This window comes from Rhinolophus sinicus, linkage group LG02, assembly GCF_036562045.2.
Source record: "Rhinolophus sinicus isolate RSC01 linkage group LG02, ASM3656204v1, whole genome shotgun sequence".
NCBI lineage: Eukaryota > Metazoa > Chordata > Mammalia > Chiroptera > Rhinolophidae > Rhinolophus > Rhinolophus sinicus.
In genome coordinates, this window is record NC_133752.1 from 114,850,069 (window position 1) to 114,871,938 (window position 21,870).

The 21,870-nt window shown below is 44.3% G+C and overlaps 1 protein-coding gene across 1 annotated transcript; it reads left to right on the top strand.

Annotated features, from left to right (window-relative positions):
- Positions 1 to 14,286: 14,286 nt before the first annotated feature.
- KCNA1 (potassium voltage-gated channel subfamily A member 1) lies at positions 14,287 to 21,628 on the top strand. Its single transcript, XM_019718614.2, has one exon. It carries the CDS (start codon positions 14,757 to 14,759, stop codon positions 16,236 to 16,238), a length of 1,482 nt encoding a protein of 493 aa, XP_019574173.1. The 5' UTR covers positions 14,287 to 14,756; the 3' UTR covers positions 16,239 to 21,628.
- Positions 21,629 to 21,870: the final 242 nt, after the last annotated feature.

Genomic DNA, 21,870 nt, shown 5'->3' on the forward strand with positions numbered 1-21,870 from the left:
CATTGATGACGTTTCGTTGTTCAAGGGTGAAATGCTGAGTGTGCATTTCCTCTCCTTGGTCCTCCATCTCCCTCCTGCCTGTTTCCTCATTCCACTGCTCCTTAGCATCTCCACTTGAGTGTGTTCCCGCCCGCCCGACTGACTTGTTCATTGTCCCCTGAAAGTTCTTGTGGATTCTCATGTTGCATCTTTGCACTGCCTTCCCTCCCTCCTCAAATGCACCCTTCCCTTCCCTTCCCCTCTGTGGATCCTTCAAAGATCACCTGCAAAGCTGCCCAGTAGGCTGTTTGAGCCACTCCTGTCTTCCCATCCCCAACACCTCATGGAACAACACATTAGGTGGCCCTGCTCACGGGACTGCCTTCAGAGGCTGTCATTTTACATTCACTTAAGTCTTATATCCTTAACAAAGAAGAGTATATATCTACAGAAGGTATGGACGATGCATTTTTTCATTTTTCGCCTTTTCCGTAGTAAAAAGGCATGAGCCTAATAAGTACTCAGTACTGTAAAGGGATAGATATGGAGAATAAAGGGAAAAAACTGCAAAACAGTCAAATATATATATATATATATTTTCCTTTTGAGAAGGAGCACAGTTGGTTTTTAGAAATTCTGAAGTCAATTTTTGTATTGCATCTCTTTCTTATGCTGGATGATTAAGCATAGTATCTATTTGTTGCTTAGTAGATTTAGTGCATGAGTAAAATGTATGTCATGTAATCAGTGAAAGAGGTCAGAGTGGAAGCTTCCATTGCATGCAGTCACAGACAGCATTTTGCTTCTATATGACTGGGATTTTTAAAATATGTACTGCATAAATATTCATAAAATCACTTCAACCACGCTGGAAACCATTACAGTTGCCACAATGCAGACCAGACCTTTGCTCTGCCTATTACTACCAGCAACAGCTACATATCAAATAGAACAAGCCTTTGGAAGCTTAATATTATAATATAGGTTTGAATATTTGTCACATGACACTGACACCTCGGTAACGACTAATCTGTTATGTAGAGCAAAATAATCATTTACGATCTTGAACTGGGGTGGCTTAGAAAGATGCCACAAGTGATACACTAGAGCGCTTACGGGGCTGTGTTTAAGAGAATGCGTTTTTAGTAATATTCTCATCCCAAGGACACATATCTGAGTTGTGGGTAAAAGATAATTGTATGTAACACAAGTGTATGTGTATGCATATAATGGATCTATTTACTTATAGTTTACTTCAATGACAGGAAGGATTTAAAAATGTATGCAGCCCAAAACTATAAAATAAATTGTGAAGGACAACGAAGGCAGGAAGTGTGTGTGTGTATGCGCGTGTGCGCTGGCACACAACACAGAAATGCACACTGGAGAGTCCTATTCGGTTGCTGGAGGAAGGCTGCAAATGTGACTCTAAGTTTGTCTAAAGACAACAAGGCATATGAAGCAGCTTTCAGAGTCCCAGTAACCGCACAATAAAAACAATTTAATGTTTAAGAAAACAACAGCTTGCCCTGACGCTGAGATTAAGATTTCTTCCAGGGACAGTCACAAAGAAAGACACCGTGTGATATGGTAGATGGCCTTCCCAAAGCTCTGACATTAGTTACCACCATGAATTCATAACACTTTTTCTGGTCATGTTCCTCTTTGCATGCTGAAGGCATAAAAACCGTTGTCGAAGACACCCAAACCACGCTCGCCGCTCTTGTATGGAGCTCACTGAGGACCTGGATTGAGCCAAGCGTTGAAGCTCTTCAGCAGCATCATCCATAGAACTTTTGCGATGGTGGGAACGCTCTATATCTGCACTGTCCAATATGGGAATCACCAGCCAATGTGGCGATTAAGCACTTAACACGTGGCCAGTGGACTGAGGAACTGAAGTTGAACTCCTATTTTTAATTCATTTAAATGTAAATAGCTGCATGTGGCTAGTGGCTCTCGTGTTGGACAGTGTAGCTCTAGAAAAATGTCTGTATGGTATGTCTTTCCAATAACCTTTCATGAGTATTATTCCTTGTGACTGGGCTAAGGGAATACTTAGAGCAGGAGGAAAATTTACATCTGAAAGCATTTCTGCATCTGCTGCAGCACGGAGAAAATTAGGCAACAGAGGCTTCAACGCTCTGTGCCATCAGGCAGAGGTACGTTATTACAGAATGTTTTGAGATATAAACACTCCCAATGTATCTATTTTTGGCTAGAAATTATAATCTGTGTTCTGATGCTCTAATTTGTTTGTACCCTATAGACAAACACATCATTTTAACAGATTTTTTTAAAACTCGTGCTGCCAATCTCCTTTTTGATTCAATATCTGAGATGGTGAAACTTTTCAGAGAAAAATGAACCAAACACAAAAATTGGCATTTCTTCACGTTCCTGGTTTCTGATCTCAGTTGGGCCTTTGATGCTTTTTTGTGATCCTTCTATATGTGCCCCTTTCATCCCTTCATCCTTCCTGTTCTCTTCTCTGGTGGACAAGGGGCCTTTTCCAAAATAGCACTTTTGGGTTACTATGGGAGGTGACCAACATTAGCAAGAGAGAAGTTGGCTCTTCTGTAGGTGGTCCTTTCTGAAGCCTCCCCCAACACCCTGTGAGGACTGACATAAGTATGGGTCTCTCCAGGCTCAGAAACAACAGACAAAATGGTTCCTCCAGTTTGCCATAGAAGAAAGGTAGAATGGAGCTGGGACCCTGAAAGAAAGGCAGAACAGTAGGCAAGGAAGAAAGGGGATGGCCAGGGGAGAAAGGACTTCTCAGTTTCCGTCTGAGGTGAAGACTGACAGGAGTGGAAGGTGATCTAATAGGCAACAGTTAAGAACTATATTACCCCAGTCATTGGATTCTTATTGTATGTATGATTGACTATGAGCTAGATTGGGTCTTTATGGTAATAGACTACACATCTTCTGGATGATATGGGACAAAACGGCAAGGTTCCATATGTTTTCCTAATCCACTCTCCTATTCTTTCTCAGGATTGTCTTTGACCTTTCGTGGTCTCCTCTCGCATGCCCATTAGGAGGTAACATCTATTTCACTGAGAAACTAGAAACCTTCAGATGGGATCTGCCTCAGTTTCCTGAATTTATTCCCATTACAGATGCAGTAATGCATTCCCATTAGTCCTTCCCTCTTTCCATTCTATCATAGTGGGAAAATGTCCCTTACTCTTCTTGAAGAGTAATTATCTTAGTGTAGTCTGCAACCCTCTCCTCATTATTCCTAGGGTTCTTGCTCCATTAATTACTTGATTTCTGGCCTATATCTTTAATCTTGTTCTTCCATACATTTTTCTCATTTATCTTTAGCATTTAAGCATGCTCAAATCTATCCTATATTAAAAGACATAAAAAGGTTCTCTTCACCTCGAAGTCCTTTTTAGCTGTTACCTCTATCTCTCTCCTGCCTTCCAGTTCCAAGATTCTTCAAAGAATAACTACTTACTCTGACATCACTCGCTCACTCCATTCATTCCTTGACTACTACAATCTGGTATCTGTTTCTACTACTCCATTGAAACTGCTGTTTTCAAGACAACCAATGACCAGGCAATCACTACATTTCATTATATATTGTTTACCTTAACTGACTTTCCTGGAGTGCTCCCTTCTCTTTGTGTATTTGTCTCCAAGATGCCCAAACAAGAGACCTAGGAGCCAGTCGGAACTCCACACCTCCTGTTCTAGCATGCAGTCCTCTCTTATTCTTTTTACCAGTATTCTGAAATTTCCCACCACAAAGTTTGGGTGAGATTGAACCCACCCCATCTCTAGGGAAGGGCCCTGAGTTCTTTAATCCAGTCAGCATATCCCATCTTCCTGGCTGCAGTGATTGACTCAAAGATGGATAAATAACACAAGTCACCCCAATCAGAGTCACTAATAAGACTCAAGTCCAAAAGTCTTATGTGAACTTATTTCTGTGACATGAGGCATAGAGCCTCTGGAATTCCTGGCAGCCATATTGGGAACACGCAGAAGAGGTCTGCTTGAGAGTAGAGTCAGCATCGAGGAAGGGAAATGGAGAAATGCAGAGGAAAAATAAGTCTGGTTATGAACCCCGAGTGCTGGATAAAGCCCTTCCTGAAGCTTCAGCTCTTATTCCCAAAGTGCTGTTTTATTAGCCAGTACATTCCCTTGTTTTGTTCAAGCCATTTTGGTTCAAGTTTCTACTTCAATAACCAGAAAGAGTTCTAATTGATGCAAGCCCTTATATCTAATCATTTCCCCAAAATATTATCCATAATCTGTTTAAAATCCTTCATGAGGAATCCTTTACTGAGATTTAATGAGCAAGCTCAACTCCAACTAACTTAACAATGAGAAAATTATTGAATTTTATAACAGGAAGTTCCATGGTAGTACGACTTCATTGCTGACTGATTCAGCAGCTCGGTGATATTTCCAGGATCCAGGTTTATTTTCTTTTAGTTTTTTCCATTTCTGCTATGACATCTTCAGTTACGACTTAATCATTCGGGCTGGTAACAGGATGGATATAGCAATGACTCATCCAGACATGACATCTAGAGGATGAAGAGAAAGTCTTTCTATCGCTCTTTCTTATCACTGAGGAAGCCGTTCCCTGAAGCTCTCCAGCAGACTTGCCCTCCCTCGCGTCTCCTTGGCTAGGACTGGGTCACAGACCAATTCCTGATGAGGTGCCCTGGAGCAGGGGGCTTTTCTTCAGGCCCATGGCTGTGTGTAAGGGAGTTGTGTTAGGGAGAAAAGAGTGGATTGGAAGGGCAGGAGGCAATCAGTGGGGTCCATTACAGTGACTAACAAGGTGCTTCATGAGCTGGCTCCTGCCAATTTCTCTGGCCTCATCTTTTGCCGCTCACCTCCTTGTATTTGATCATCCAGCTCTACTAACCTAAGTTTTGTGTCCCTGAGTATGCTATGGACTCACTTGTATATCGAGAGCTTTAAAGTACGCTGCACTCCCATGCCCACGCCTTCTACTTATCTTCAGGATTCATCTTACTTGTTACCTTATTATTTCTCCTGAACATTCTTCCCTCACTCCCAAGGCTGGGTTAGGGGTCACTCTTCTAAACTCCCACGGCACCTCTGTTTGTCTCATTAAAGTATTTGCCATATTGCACTGCAGTTACCTGTTTGAGTCAGTCTCCACCACTAAAATGACTTCCTGGAGGGCAAGGATTCCGTCTTGCTCTCTGACATATTACACAATGATTGAGGCGCACAAGAATTATTTTTTAGCGAATTCTTAAAGGTCATAATTTTCTTCTCCAAGTTGTGAACCTGCCCAGTCCTAGTAGGACGGGATATGCCACTGGTCCTTCGTAGTACATATACTTCTTCTCTTTAGGATGACTCAGAGAGGTTTAAGAAGGCTTCACAGGTTAAGCTCTTAAAAAATACTTGTTTCTAAACATCTTCTGCCAGTGCAGTGTACATCAATATTATCTATTTGATAGCAAGGTATTTTAAAAATAAATTTTATTTTGATACCATTTAAATACAATAAAACATACCCATTTTAAGTGGACAGGCCCATGAATTTTGACAATATATCCTTGTAACCACCACTTAAATCAGGATGTAGAACATTTGTATCACCCTAGAGGTTTCCTATGCTCCCTTGCAGTCAACCTCTCATCTCTGGTGCCAGGAAACCACTGGTCTGTGTTTGCTCATTCTAGAGGTCCATATAGATGGAGACATACAAGTACAGTGTGTGCGCTTTCATAAAGTGCCCATTCAAATATTTTGCTCATTTTCTATAATGTTGTTGGTATTCTTATTATTGAGTTGTAAGAGATAGTGATCTGTGTGAATATTAGTCCTTGTCAGATACATGTATTGTGAATATTTTCTCCCAGTGCATGGCTTGCCCTTTCATTTTCTTAACAGTGCCTTTTGAAGAGCAGAATCTTTTAATTTTTGTGATGTTCAGTGTCTCAACATTTTCTTGTATGGTTTGTGTAAATTTTTCTTCCGTGTTTTCTTTTGGAACTTAAACAGTTTAAACTTTTATATTTAGGTCTGGATCCATTTTGAGTAATTTTTGTGTAAGTGTGAAGGTTTATGGATAGCCAGTTGTCCAGCTCCGCTTGTTGAGATGACTATCTTCCCCCCATTTAATTACCTTGGCACCTTTTAAAAAAAAAATCAATTGACCATATAAGTGAGGGTCTATTTCTGGACTCTCTATTCTGTTCTGTGAATCTATATGTCTCTCTTTACACCAATACTGTACTGTTTTGACTATAATAAGTCTTAAAATGAGGAAGTGTAAGTCCTACAACATAATTCTTTTTAAAACTTCTTTTATTCTAGTTTTGTGTTTTCATGTCAGTTTTAGAATCAGCTCTATTTTGGAATAAGTTTCTGTAGACAAACCTTTTGGCATTTTGATTGCAGTTCCATTTTGGGGAGAATTGACATAACAATATTAAGTCTTCCAACCCATGGTTATGGTACATCTTTCCATGTATTTAGGTCTTCTTTAATTTTTCTCAGCAATGTTTTGTCGTTTTCCATGTACAATTTTCCATTGTATATATAACATATTTTGTTACATTAATCTCTAAGTTGTTTTTTTTTATGTTATTGTAAGTGGTAGAGATGCTACAGATTTTTACATATTCACCTTGTATCCTTCAGCCTTATTAAATTCATTTAATATTTCTAGTAGCTTTTTTGTAGAATCTTTAGGATTTTCCACATACACACTCGTGCTGTCTATGAATAAGAACAGGTTTGCTTCTTCCTTTCCAATCTGTATGCCTTTTATCTCTTTTTATTACTTCATTGCACTGGCTAGGACCTCTGATATGATGTTGAATCCGAGTAGCAAGAGTCCATATCATTGCCTTGTTCCTCATCTTAGGGGGAGAGTGTTCAATTTTTTTACCATAAGTATGATGATTCGCCTGATACAGTGAGTTGCATTGACTGATGTTTGAATATTAAACCAACTCAGCCTCCTGGGGTTTAACCTACCTATTCATGTGCAGTTTAGTATTCAGCAACAGATTCAAAGGGGCCCCATGAAGATTTTTGGTGTTCTATCTCTGTGTAGCTCCTTCCTCTCCAGTACTTTTAACTTTTAGCCTCATAACTTTTAGCCAGCTCAGCCTCAGTCTCCAGTCTCTGCCTCCTAAACTCAATAAGAATGCCAGGCTGTGTTCAGGTTCTACCTCCTTGCATAGCTTCTGGAAAGTACCTCCAGGCAAAAAGCCACGGTGAACACAGAGCTCACCTCATTTGTTTCCCTTTCCTAAGAGATCTCAGCTCTGCCTTACCGGTTACCCAGCCAGTGCTGCCTCATGTCTTCTGTCCAGTTTTCTAGTTGTTTTGGTGGGAGGAAAAGTCCAGGACCATTTACTGTTGAATGCTGACATTGGATGCAAGGACTCTTGATGGTAGATAATACATTTGCGCTTTTCTCTGATTCTTGTGTCCTTGGTAAATGTTTATCAAAGATCTGTCTAATGCAATGATTTCTGGCCTTTATGGTCACTTTTTCTTGAAGCTGGCATTTCATCCAGCTTTAACTCTATGCCAGGCACTGATTGGTACTCAATTTGTATCTTATCGTCACAACAGCCTGTGATATAGATACGACATTTTAAAAAAAAAGGAGATTAAGATGTAAAGTGATGAAGTGACATGTGTAAGATCAGGGTGATTGAATTAGAACTCACCTCTGACTTAAAATCCTAGGCATTTTAATAGTTCCAGTGTAATCTCCCTCTGAGATTTCAATAAAACTCACTTATAAATCTGGTCCTCAGAAACAGGATTTTTGACATGTACCAAAAATACTCGTATGTGTACAATTTCAGAGGGTTCACAGGCACCTGGAGCACATCCACAAATAAGCCCAATCACGGACACCAGCAAGAGGACCCCTATGTACCCATCCACACTACCATTGTCAACTTGAACCCTTGGTGAACGTCCGAACTTTCCTTCCAGCCTCCTGGGGTTCTGTATCACCTTTACAATTATGCTTCATAACTTGTAAGACAGCCATTGTCCTGCTTGTGACCCTGCCCTCAGCAGGATCTAAGGTGAATCCACATGGGCGTATCCTTGCCTGGTAAGACCACTTGCCTTATCACTACATAACACTTAAGAAATGGATCCTAAAAAGGAGGCTATTTTTAGCACTATTTTTACATTTTTCTCATAAAAGATCATCTACACTAATTTTATCATGATCCACTTCCAAGTTTATCTCAAACACTCAGGGCCTTGTCACTGAAATGTTTGGTCCCTCACCACAAGTGAGCCCGTGGTATTACCAGGTAACCCTGCTACGTTTCCTAATTCTTTCACTTTCCTAATCTCCTGGGTTATTTCACATTTTTTCCCGCCAACTTCTAAGAACTTCTTGCCATCTTTATTTGCAGCTGGTGACTTTGCTTCCTTTTTTACTGAGAAAACTTCTGATTGCATAAGTGAATGTCCACAAACACATCTACTAAATGACTTGTGTCTGAACTCTGTTCCCTTTCTTCCATTCCTGTAGACTAACTGTCCTTTTCAAGGCCACTCTTTCCTTTGGATCTTAGATTCCATTCTCTTTTTGTCTTCTCAAGAACACAGCTTCAGTTTTTCCTTTTCTACTGCATCAACAATTTTTCCTTTCCTCCTGAATCAATCCCCTCCGCACACAGTAACACATATTATAACAGCTCTTATCTTTACAAAGAATAGGCTTGTCACTCTTCGTCTTCTCTCAGCTACTACTCCGTTTTTCTTTTCCCAATTGACCCCCAAACTCCAAGAGTTGATTTTACCCACTGTCATAAGTTCTTCTCTCTCAATCTCTTTTCAACTCAATTTTTCTAAATCCAATAGTGAATTCTAAATTCCTCATTCTGCTTGTCCTGTTAGCATTATTCAACAAAATTGATCTCTCTCCTCAAAATACTGTATTCATTTGCTTTCAAGGACCCCCACTTTCCTGGTTTGCTCACTTTCCCAGTCACTCTTTCTTGGTCTCCTTTGCTGGTTCTTCCTTCTTTTACTGGCCTCTAAGAATTAGGACATCCTGAGGCACAATCTCTCAATGTTTCTTCTTCTCTTTGTACCTTCATGTCCAAGGACCCTAATTCAGTACTCTGGCTTTAACTACCATCTACCCCAGTAGTTCCCACTGGGGGTGATTTTGCCCCCAGGGGACATTTTTGGTTGTCACAACTGGGAGCAGATGCTACTGGCAGCTAGTGGGTAGAGGCTAGGGATGCTGCTGAACATCCTAAAATGCATAGGACAACAAAACAAAAATACCTTCCACAACCAAAAAGCAACAGCATCAACAGTGCCCAGCCTGAGAAACCCTGATCTACCCACCACTCCTCTCTGAACTCTAGACTCATGTGCCCAACTTCCTACTCAACATCTTCTTTTGGATATTTAACAGACTTCGCATGGCTCAAACTGAAGTTTGGATTCTCTCTGCCTCAGCTCGGTTTCCCTAGAAAACGGAACCTGAGCTAGGACTTGCATTTTAATGGAAGATGCGATTCCCTAGGAGTGAGAGTCAGGGAAAAGGGAAGTGAGATAGGGAAGGATAGTGTGCAAAGACAAGGTGGTGACTTGCCAAGCTGGCCGCTCCTTCATGAGCTATAAAGAGATGCATCCCCGTTATTAGACCATACGGTTGCTTGTCGCTAAAAAGAATAAAGGGAGAGAAAATTTATCTACAGACTCTGTCCTATCTCTTACGAGATCAGACAATTTAGTTTGTGAACTCATCCTAGAAAAAGTGCTACATACCTCATTGCTGAATGTCACTATGGTCACCTTTGAAGTACTCCCCTTGGGAAGCTATGCATCAATGCCAGTGCTGAGTCCACCTTTCAAAGCAATTTTGGAACTCTATTTCTGGAATGGCCACCAGAGTTGTCGTTGTAGTAACCTTGATGTCCCAAATGTCATCAAAATGTCTTCCTTTCAATATTTTCTTTATATTCGGGTAAAGAAAGAAGTCATTGGGGGCCAGATCAGGTGAGTAGGGAGGATGTTCCAATATGGTTATTTGTTTACTGGCTAAAAACTCCCTCACAGACAGTGCTCTGTGAGCTGGTGCATTGTTGTGACACAAGAGCCATGAATTGTAGGCGAAAAGTTCAGGTCTCTAACTTTTTCACGCGGTCTTTTCAGCACTTTCAAATAGTAAACTTGGTTAACTGTTTGTCCATTTTGTACAAATTCATAATGAATAATTCCTCTGATATCAAAAAAGCTTAGCAATATTGTTGCAATAAGTTCGTGAATTTAATAGTCATACCTCGTACGTCCTATTAGGCAAGTTATCACTGGTCCACTGAGTTAATGCCTCCACATGGTGTATTGTTCACCCGGACCTTTGTTCAGTCTTGAGGAATCCAGATTGTATTCGTTGCAGTGTGGTCAACCTCATGAGGCAGAACTCTGCTGCCCACACAGCTGGCTGTTCCTGCAGCAGCGGAGGCAGCGCAAGTTGCCACAGGGCAAGAAGAAGAGAGAGGAGGGAGGAATCTGAGGAGAGGCCTCAACTGCCCAACACAGTGATAAATAAGACACACAAGGGCCTTATTTACATAAGAGCCAGACTTTGTGTAGCTCACATTCTAGTGGGAGAGAAGCTGTCCAATCCACTCTTTCAGTAAATGACGTCCCCATCCTCATAGTTACTAAGGCTAGAAGACATTCTTGAAACATTCCCCGCACCCCACATCCCAAATCTTGCTATCTCTATTTTAAAAATTTAATCCTATTTCAATCACTTCTCACAAGCTTACCACTCTCTTCCTTGTTCATGCCATCACCGCCTGTGTTACTTTATAACCTGCAAACTCGTGCCTTATTTCCAGTAGGCAGAATAATCTTTGAAAACAGCAAATCATGTTTTAGTGCTATACAGATCCAAGTCCTCCAACATCTTCCACAGCACTCAGAATAAGATGAAATGTTCTTACAGCGACCTAAGATGCCTGCACCATCTGGACCCTGCCTACCATTGTGACCTACTTCCTTGGTCACTTCTTTCTAGCCACACTGGCCCGCTTTTTTCCCCCAAATATTCTAAGCTTGCCCTTGCCTCAGAACCGTTGCATTGTCTCTTATGCCTATCCTTTTGATCTTGCTATTATTCCTTGCTTTCTCTCTTCTTGAAGTTCTTTGTTGATATGTTACCTCTGCAGAGAGGCCCTTCCTAGACATGTAAATCTCTATTTGTCACTCTCTATCCCTTTTTAAACATTTTCTTCACCTGGCATTATAATGTGAGGTCTATTTGTTTATTATTGGTCTCTCCCAGCAGAATGTGAGCTCTGTGAGGTCTCAGGCCTCATGTGCCTTAGTTATTACTGTGTCTGTAGGGCTAGAACATGTCTGACACACAGCTGGGGCTGAGTAAATATTTGTTGAATGAATAAATACCTTCAGATCCTTACCAATGGTGAGCTTGCATCAAGAATGATGAGTTCCTGGCTCAACAACTTTCTTCCAGGTCCTTGGAGGTCCATTGCTGCTCTTAACACATCTGCTAGGGATGTTGAAAACTTCCTGATCTTATTATGCCCCCTAGTAAAGCCCTGACTTTAGGAACCAGTCTGTGAATTTTGTCTAGGAAGGCAATCGCCAAATGCTGAATCAGGGCAAGTGCATCCACATGAGGCTAGGAGATGAGAGTCCTGGAGGCCTTGAAAAGAATGAAGGAAGTTACAGGCAGAGTGAGGTACAAGAGCAGGGTAGGGAACTCCAGGATTGCTAGGACATGATCAGAAAATGTTTATCACGTGTGGTAGGGCTGTCTCCCATAGGACTGTAACAGCAGCAGCAGCAAGAGCAGCAGCAGCAACAAAAACAAGGGACTTGTACACCTAAAGCTGAAGTAGAATAATATTGTATGTCAACTATAATTATATATATATATATATATATATATATATATATATATATATATATATATATATTCACAGTATGTGGAGTACAGCATAAGGAAGATAGTCAATAGTATTTTAAAAGCTATATAAGATGTCAGAGGGGGTGTAGCTCAGGGGCGGTTATCACCTTGTGAGGGGTGTAAATGTCTCATTATTACGTTGCTTTGTACACCTGAAACTATTCTTTTTTTTTAAAGGGACTTGTCGGTATTTCAGCACACAGCTCCATGTTTTATTTGCAATAAAGCAATAGTGCAGAAAGGTAGAGTTAGTGGGATAGAACATGTGTGTGGAAGGTGGGGAAAGGGCAGGGTTTTAATATGGGAAGGAGGAGTTTAAGAGAACTAACTCTATTTTTGCAAAAGAAAAGCTGAGATTATGGATCCGGAGGAGTGCAGGGAACAAACACTTTTATTTTTCTGAAAAGAACGCTGGAGTCTGAATCTGGAGGAGGGACTTAACGAGTGCCGTACCCAGGATTATTGCACTGCCTGGACAACCCCGCTGAGGCCCCGGCTTTCCACTAGCCACAAGAGAGTGGCTTTGATTAAAGACGTGGGTGGTGTAGGCACCCGGCCACGCGATCCGCGGTGGTGCGAAGGGGTGGTCCCAATGCAGCGGGGGGACCAATCAGCAGCGACTCCGGGCTCTGGCAGCCTGCTTAGAGCCTCCGCTGCAGTCGAACTACCGGAGCTGCTGGCTGCCGGCTTTGGAGCTGCAGGCGCCCAGGCGCAGCGCCTCCGAGGGCGCCGCTGGAGCCGCACTCCGTGTGCACCACGCACGCCCCTGCATCTGCTGCCCTGCGTCTGTGTGCCGACCCTTTCCCGAAGAAGTTGCAAGCCTTGCAAGTGGACCTGTGAGGCCCTAGGCCGGGAAAAGAGGCTGCGGGAGGAGGGACGTAGGTGGGAGGTGGGCAGGTGACTTGCTTCTCAGAATCATCCCAATTAGCACCAAGTTGGCAGACAACCCCCAAAAACTCACGAAGCCTTTAGTGGTTGCCCACATTCTCCGTATTTCATAATAATCTCACTGTAAGAAAATTTCCAACTCCCATTGTAGGTCAAAGAGGGACAGAGTCTTAGCACCACCGTCTCGCAATAACACTACATAGAGCAAACCCAGTTGATCCTCAACTGCAGAGCTCTACCCAAAGTCCGCATCTCTCCGACTCCAGCCGGGAGAAGCTGGGTGGACCCCGCAGAGGGCCCCCTGCGGGAGGGGAGGATGGCGCGCCCAGCGTGGCGACCGAAGCTGATTATTGTGCGACTGCACAAACACAACCCCATCCAAGGAGTTTTGCCAGGAACAACCGCCTGCATTGCGTCGGATCTGACCATTTGAAATGTGGAATTCCCGGTGAAGGTCGCGGCCAGGGACCGTGCGTGTGCGGGGCTGTGGACCACAAGGAAAATAGAATTGGTGGTCGGCTTTTTTGGCAGAAGGAAAAAGCTGTGCAGGCAAGGGTGGGGACCGAATGGCAACCCCCCTCCACCGAACCACCACCCCCTCATATTTTCCCTCTACCTCCTCGCTCTTGCCCTCCCCCGCCCTCCCCAACCCACGCCTGGGTGGGCCAATCGCTGCTCCGCGCTCCAGGCGCTTTCTCAGGTTTCTGCTGATCTTGCAGCGCCCAGAAATGGACCGCGCAGACCCGCCGCTGCACGCACCCTACCCCACTCGGCGCTCCTAACAGCTCCCCGCGCGCCTCTCAGCCTCCGCGAGGTCCACGCGGGGGTGCGGAAGCGGAGGGCATCCGAGAGCCATGTAGACCCAGGGTCTTGCTCGCCTGCTTCCTTCGGGATCGAATCAAGGGCTCCCATAGTGTTCGGAGGGGGGCGAGAGTGCTGTTTATCATCATTTGCTTCAGAGCTTCGGGAGAGGGTGGCATTTTGCTTTTCCGCCCCGCATCCTCCGGAACTCCCTGCACCAGAAGAGCACGCCGTCTCCAGGTTGCTGGCAACGGGTGAGAATGGGGATAGGGAGTGGACATTTCCCCTGTAGCTGCTCAGAAAAGCAATTGCCCGACTGAAGGGGAGTAGCACGAGAGGGCGAGGGCGGCGAGTTTGCCCCGGCGCCTCTCGGATGCTGCTGCGGCGGCGGCCGCGTCTCCCGCCCGTGTACTGCAAAAGCGACCTGCCGCATTCCAACTCCGGCTCTCCGCGGACTCAGCACCACTCCTGCGCCAAGCCGGCCGGCCAGGTAGGGGGCTCCCCAGATCGGGGCTGCAGAAGCAGGGGTTGGGACGATGGGTGGGGGGAAGCCGGGGGTGTAGGAACGCTGCCTGGGACCTGGAGCTTCCCCAGCGTCTCTCGGCGCTTTTCCGATCTCTAGTTTAACGAAGTTGTAAACAGATCGGCTGTTGGGCATTGGGGAAGAGGGGTAGGAGGGGGGAGAGCCGAGGAGAAACAGAGGGGTTGTCAGGCGAGGGCATCTGCTGGGCTGGCTCTGCACCCGGTCCTAGGAGAGCTCGTGGAGGGGAGGGGAGGCCAGGGTGACCCCGAAGAGATGGCCCAGCCCGCTAGAACGGCACTGCGTTAAGGCACCTCGGAGCAGGAAGAAACACCAGCTCTCACCCCCACCCCAACCCTGGGCAAAAAGGTGCACCCCGGGCCGCAGGCGAGGGGGATTCCAAACTGAGCCAAAGGTAGGGTGGAGAGGAAGGGAACCAGAAGCGAAGTCGCAGATCTCTTGACCGGCTGGCTTCGAAGCCCCTCCCCCTGAGCGTGGGGGAGACACGCACTCCGGTGGGGGGGGCGCTTGGGTCCCCCCCACCCCTCCTCTCTCTGTCCTTCCTACCACCGCTGGCCCTTTCCTGCTCTCTCACCCCTGCACCCGGCTTCTGCCATGACGGTAATGTCTGGGGAGAACGTGGACGAGGCGTCCGCCGCCCCGGGCCATCCCCAGGATTACCCCCGGCCCGCCGACCACGAGGACCACGAGTGCTGCGAACGCGTGGTGATCAACATCTCCGGACTGCGCTTTGAGACGCAGCTCAAGACCCTGGCTCAGTTCCCCAACACGCTGCTGGGCAACCCCAAGAAACGCATGCGCTACTTCGACCCGCTGAGGAACGAGTACTTCTTCGACCGCAACCGGCCCAGCTTCGACGCCATCCTCTACTACTACCAGTCGGGGGGCCGGCTGCGGAGGCCGGTCAACGTGCCCTTGGACATGTTCTCTGAGGAGATCAAATTTTACGAGCTGGGCGAGGAGGCCATGGAGAAGTTCCGGGAGGACGAGGGCTTCATCAAGGAGGAGGAGCGCCCCCTGCCCGAGAAGGAATACCAGCGCCAGGTGTGGCTGCTCTTCGAGTACCCCGAGAGCTCGGGGCCCGCCCGAGTCATCGCCATCGTCTCTGTCATGGTCATCCTCATCTCCATCGTCATCTTTTGCCTGGAGACCCTCCCTGAGCTGAAGGACGACAAGGACTTCACGGGCACCATCCACCGCATCGACAACACCACGGTTATCTACACTTCCAACATCTTCACGGACCCCTTCTTCATCGTGGAGACCCTGTGCATCATCTGGTTCTCCTTTGAGCTGGTGGTGCGCTTCTTCGCCTGCCCCAGCAAGACAGAGTTCTTCAAAAACATCATGAACTTCATCGACATCGTGGCCATCATCCCCTATTTCATCACCCTGGGCACCGAGATCGCTGAGCAGGAGGGCAACCAGAAGGGCGAGCAGGCCACTTCGCTGGCTATCCTCAGGGTCATCCGGTTGGTAAGGGTTTTCAGAATCTTCAAGCTGTCCCGCCACTCGAAGGGCCTCCAGATCCTGGGCCAGACCCTGAAAGCTAGTATGAGAGAGCTAGGGCTGCTCATCTTCTTCCTCTTCATCGGGGTCATACTGTTTTCCAGTGCAGTGTACTTTGCAGAGGCGGAAGAAGCTGAGTCGCACTTCTCCAGTATCCCCGATGCTTTCTGGTGGGCGGTGGTGTCCATGACCACTGTAGGATACGGTGACATGTACCCTGTGACAATTGGAGGCAAGATCGTGGGCTCCTTGTGTGCCATCGCTGGTGTGCTGACAATTGCCCTGCCCGTACCTGTCATTGTGTCCAATTTCAACTATTTCTACCACCGAGAAACTGAGGGGGAAGAGCAGGCTCAGCTGCTCCACGTTAGCTCCCCTAATTTAGCCTCTGACAGTGACCTCAGTCGGCGCAGTTCCTCTACTCTCAGCAAATCTGAGTACATGGAGATCGAAGAGGATATGAATAATAGCATAGCCCATTATAGACAGGCCAATCTCAGAACTGGCAATTGCACCACAGCTAACCAAAACTGCGTTAATAAGAGCAAGCTACTGACCGATGTCTAAAAAGCCAAGCAAACAAAAAAGCCCCACTTAGCCGCTTGAAAGACTTAAAAAACAAAACAAAACAAAAACCCTAGTGACCCATGTCACTCTTTGTCGATACTTTACTAAATAGTTTTTGAATGCTCTATTTAACTGTCAATGCATTGTTGCATTGTGGATTTTGGGGGCGACCAATCAGCAGCTTCCAAGATCTGTGGGGGGGAAAAAAACTATTTTCATTTTATTAAAAAATGGGAAAAGAAAGTGTATTTTCTAAAATTGATTTAAAAATTCAGTTCATGAGCTAGACTCGGTAAAATAAGATTCATATGCTTCCCCATACTGAGACATTTGTAATCTTTGGGCTTCTTTAACTTTTTTCTTTTAACTAAAAACCAGATGATCACTTAGAAGTATAAAATTAAAACTTGCATGGGACTCCAATAGAAAATCTTTGCAAACTGCATAGCACATTTAAGACAGTGCATCTGATGTATTATATGTAACATGCTATACAAGCCAAAATTGGCAATGAACAAATGTTTTTATTTTGATCAATCACACTGCATATTATAAGATGAAAGAAAAAAGCAAACAGTATTACTTAAGACTGGTTCACAAAGCACCTTATCAATCTCATGCTGGTCCTGATCTGTAGGGATTTTCTTTCTGCCCCATTCCCCTTCTATACAAACTATCCTCTAAGAAAAAGATACTGAATTAAATTAATTGATTAATCTGCAGTGCTGCTAAGTTTCTCACCTGCAGATGAACCCAACACAGGTCTTTTCTCACTGGTCCTGTACCCTGACCCCTGGCCTTCAGAACTGGATGTAAATCCTTAACCTCCTTATTGCAAGAGAGCACAAATAGAGTTAAATGTAAGCATGTTTGATTCTGATAATATTTATTTTATAATCGCATGCTGAGAACGTTAACTCAGACAATAGGGGATAAGCTTAAGTTTGAATCAACTCTTCTAAAAATAGATCCTTTTTCATTTGCATTCACCAAAAGTGCACTCCTTCATTTAACTATTTTATTCATAAATAAAGTACTGTATTTAAGTGCATATGTTAGTCAGATGGGAACAAAAACTTTTTGGAGCTCAAAGCATGTTCTCGTATTCAGTATTATGGCCTATTTGATTAAGATGTACCTTGAATTAATTAATGCATGATTTCAGTAAAAAAATGTAAAAAATAATAAAAATTACAAGTTTGTGGGATGAAGGGCCCAAAGATATAGTGGGTGGGGGTGGGGGTGGGGGCACTCAGTCAATTTTCCTGCCTTTGCTCAGGGAAATGTTGGGTTTCTGTGCAGGTGTAGGCAGAGTAAGGACCAATATGCCCATCCTTTAAAAGGAAGCTATATGGAAAACTAAAGAGGTCATCAAGGTATATAGAGCAACACCTAAGAACAAGTATTCTTTCTAGCTGAGGATAAACACAAGCAAAACAAACACACACAAAAAACAAGGTGCAATACTGCATGTTTTTGGTGCATTCTTAAGATGTAAATGAAAATGTTTATCTATTGTATGCATCCAAAGCAGAGCTGATTTCTTTTTGCAGTCATGACTTGAAGTCTGTGGAGACTTCGCCCCTCTCCTTGAGTCTCCCTGAAGAAACTTAACCAATCGATTTCATAGTTGCTTAGTGCCTTTATCCTGTACCCACAGTGAACTGCAGAAAGTGCCTCCGTTAACACAGCTGAGAAGTTATGTAACAAAGGGAGGAAGGGTTGGGGCACAGATACTTTGCTTTTGATTTTTCCATCCTCGCTGTCTCACTTCACCACTGTGAGAAGACCACACCATCCTGAACCCTGGAGGGGAGAGATCCAGGACGGTGCTGTTTCTCTGGCCATCCTCTGGACTGAGTCCCTTTGGCAGCCTGATGTGTGATATAAACTGGGACCTGAGACCCAGCTTCCAACTGGACATGAACCATGAACTTGTGTTTTGGGGTTTTTGTTGTTGTTTTTGTTTATGTTTTTGTTTTCCTTTTCCACCAGAAGCCAAGATAAACTCTTTGGGAATTTATTTCCTATCGAGGGTCACTCTGGACATTCAAGGCTTCCTCAGGTCCAGTGTAGTATTTCTTGTACATTTTCTTATTCCTCCTCTGTTAGCAACAGCACTTTGCAAATCTCTACTAGTCTCATCTTTCTAGGCATATCGTGGCTGTGGGAACATTCGGTTCAGACTAACCTTTCCTAGGCCCTCCTTTCTGGCCCACTCTCTTCAGATATTTCCTATGATGCGCCTATGGTTTTCTCACCTAGCAGTCACTTCACGGGCTGAGCGTCTAATTTCTGCCACCCCCGGCAACCAGCACAGAGAACAGCTGGGACCCTGTGCCTCGCTGAAAGAGAGCCACGTAACACAGGCCTCTGGGGCCCAGCAGCTGTCCAGCAATGCAGAGGAGCTCACCATCTTTTTACGGACACCAGTGGGGAATCTTCATTCTGCACTTAGCATGTGGCTACCTGCTGCTGACCACCTTACACTCTTGTCCCGCTTCTGGAAATCTCCCCTGTTACCTTCAACCCTTCCCCCACCCTATCCTAGAACTAGCAGTGAGGCAGTACATGAAGAAACTAGAATAACACTCAGGCTGGCTGAGTGTGTGGAAAGAAAGAACATGGATACTTTATTTTCCTGTGCTGCTTCTGTGACTCTGTAAGACGAATGTAACATCATGGAAGATGAGGAACCAAGGACTGTACACATCTGACCACAGGGCATAAACCCTCCCCTGTGATGTTTCCTTCTCTTGTCAACCTTGACTCATCCTGGCTATTCCTCTCCTACCTGCTTAAAAGTCCCCAGTTGGGGGGGAAAAAATGCCAACCTGTTCCAAACTTCCGGGGATGTCTCGAGCTTTTATTTAGGTTCTGAGGTCTAGGACACACAGAACTTGAAACGCTGCACTGTCAACAGCAATAATCCACTCAGTACTGTGGGATGGATGGGTCAGAGGATGAGAAAATGGGACCAAGGCTGATTAGATGGACTTTGGCTACCTGGTATACCTCTCATAGTTAGACACTGGACTCGTGATTCTTCTGCATGTGCAACAGGAAAAAGAGCTGCATGCAGGGAACCTGTCGGCCTGGGACTCAGGAGGAGCTGCTGTTACGAATCTGGGAGGTATGGGGAAAATGAACGCTGCTTATCCATCTGTAGCACATTGCAAGCAAGTGAGTACGAATGGAGTCCGGGACTCTGTGTAGCATAGGCATGCAAAGTCTGACAAAGCTCTTCCCCCTGCACTGTAACGGGCTGAAATGCTTTTGTAGACCTGAAGGTGCACTTCACAAAACTGCCTAGTAAGAAATGACTATCTTTTGGTTTACTTCCTTATATTTATTTTATTGGGCTTTTAACCTTTTCATTCCCTTCCTAGGTCTTGAGCTTTAATGGCTCATGTCCTGAATACTTGTTTTCTCCAGAAGGAGAAGACTTCTGACTTGCTGATAGCCATAGCTCAGCTCTTCCAGTGTTTGGGGCCCTAGTTCAATAGGGTGGCAGTGGAAGGGTTGGGTCACACCAGGGCTGTTAGCCATCCCAGAATCTCTGAAGTGATTAACTCACCTCAAGTGATCTGAATTAGAGAGACCAAAGATGTTAATTTCCTCTGTCCTCAGATTTATAGGAGACAGATTGTAACCAGGAAAGGTTTTGGTTTTCGCCTCTCCTCTCCCCTTTCTGTGCACAGCCCTCCCTGCTCCCCCGTGAGAGTTGAGTTCTGATCATCAGTTAAAACAGTCCACTGGGAGTGTGTTAGTGAGTTAGCCTAGCAAAATCAGAGGAACCAATGGCAGATTCTTCTCCTGGAATATGGCCGATGGACAGTCAATTCTCTAAAATCAAATTGTGCGGTAGGTTTAGATTCCGCTGCGGTGGAACAGAAGCACCAGAGCCACCAGTCTTGACTCACTTGAGAGTTTTTAAAAAATGCATGTAAATTGTATGTGAGGAATAGATTTCTTTAGGTAGAAATTTGGTTTAGTCCATACAGGACCTTCTTCATATTGTGTGTAGTTAGTTACAGGTTTTTCAAATTAGTTAACATTAGAAGAGTCAGTAAAATAGTTTCCCAATCCTCCTATTTAATATAGGAGACCTCAAAACACATGCTTTGAAACAATTTTACAATGGAATTGTCCTCGTTTGGTAGATTAGATTGAACAGAAAGGAGAACGAGAACATTAGTGGAAGGCAATTCCCCATTTTCTTCCAGGAACTACTTATTCCTGGGAGTGGTGAGAATTGGTGGGTGGTAACCATCCATAGTATAAAATTGTTAGAAAGAATATAAACTGCCAAACAGCCATTTTATCTTCCCGCTTTTTCAAGAAAGGGTGATGTCTTTCAAGCTTATGTTCATTTGAAAAAGACAAACTATAATTTGTAAACCAGACACAACCCAAGTCGAATTGCGATCTCAGGAGTGGTCATCATCCACCATGTGGTGTATGATTCCTCGTATTTATATTATGGAATTTCAGGGTATATGCGAACATGTCCAGCATGACTCAGGTAACTCTTAGGAGAATGTACATTACTTATCATTTTTGTAGAGAAGCAAACAAGAGCTGAGTTGTTAACCAAAACTGTTCCATTACCTTGGGTCACTGTGCGAACTCATTCAGGGTACACGTGTAAGGTTTAGAGGTCTTAGGATCCAATGCCAGTCTCTTAGCTCAGGCAAAACGACCATGGGCTTTCTTGGGGAGTCCAGTGTGTACATAAAGGGTGAAGCCCTGCTGACCTCAGGACTGTTAGCTTTTAGGAGATCAGCCCTGGTCACAGTGATTTTCATTTAGGAGTTAAGTAGGAGTTTACTTTTTATGACATGAGACTTCAAAGCGTATAGAAAAGTTTTGTACCATAACCAGAGAGGAAGAAGAAATGGTGTAAGAAAAGCAAACAAAGCAAACCACAAAAATCCCTTGCAAACTATTCCAGGTCAAAAACTGTCTCCTCTCTCAAACATGCAGAAACACCTTTCTTCTCTTCAGTGCAGTTTGATGCAGCAGCTCTACATAGTCAGCATGGACTCTAGGTGAATAGTAAACTATTACCAAGGTCAAAAATAGAAATCGAGTAGTATTAATTTAAAGTGCACCATCAGGACAACAAACCATTTAAGCTGAAAAAGCACTCTTTTATTTCTTGAGTTTGCCAGTTGCTTACACCTTGAGTTGAGGATGTGTCTCATTTTCACCTACTGTGCATTTCCCCTGCCCTAACTGTTTAATATGTCAGGTAGAGGACGTTGAATGTTATGAATTGAAAACCTAATTGAAGCGCATAGTTTTCATCTATGCAATTTTACTTGCTTCTGTCACTTTATGATCTGTTCATATTTGGCATCAATTAAAGATAATTTTTAAGGATCTTATCAAGGAATATCTTGACTGGTTATTTGTCTCTTGTTTAATTGGCCTTTGGGGACCCCTTTCTTGCGGGGTCTTTTTAAAGAATATGATGAATTCAGGGTAAAATCATGAAGCAGCCTTGTGTTCTTAGAAACACCTGAATTGTTGCTTCTGTACAAGGAAATACACTGGGGTTACATTTTGACAATAAATTTACAGTTTGGACTCAGGTGGGATCCCAAGGAGAGGCGTTTGGAATTTGGCC

What these genes read in the sequence shown, in the direction of transcription:
- KCNA1 (XM_019718614.2), top strand. Translation starts at nt 14,757, where the DNA reads ATGACGGTAATGTCTGGGGAGAACGTGGACGAGGCGTCCGCCGCCCCG.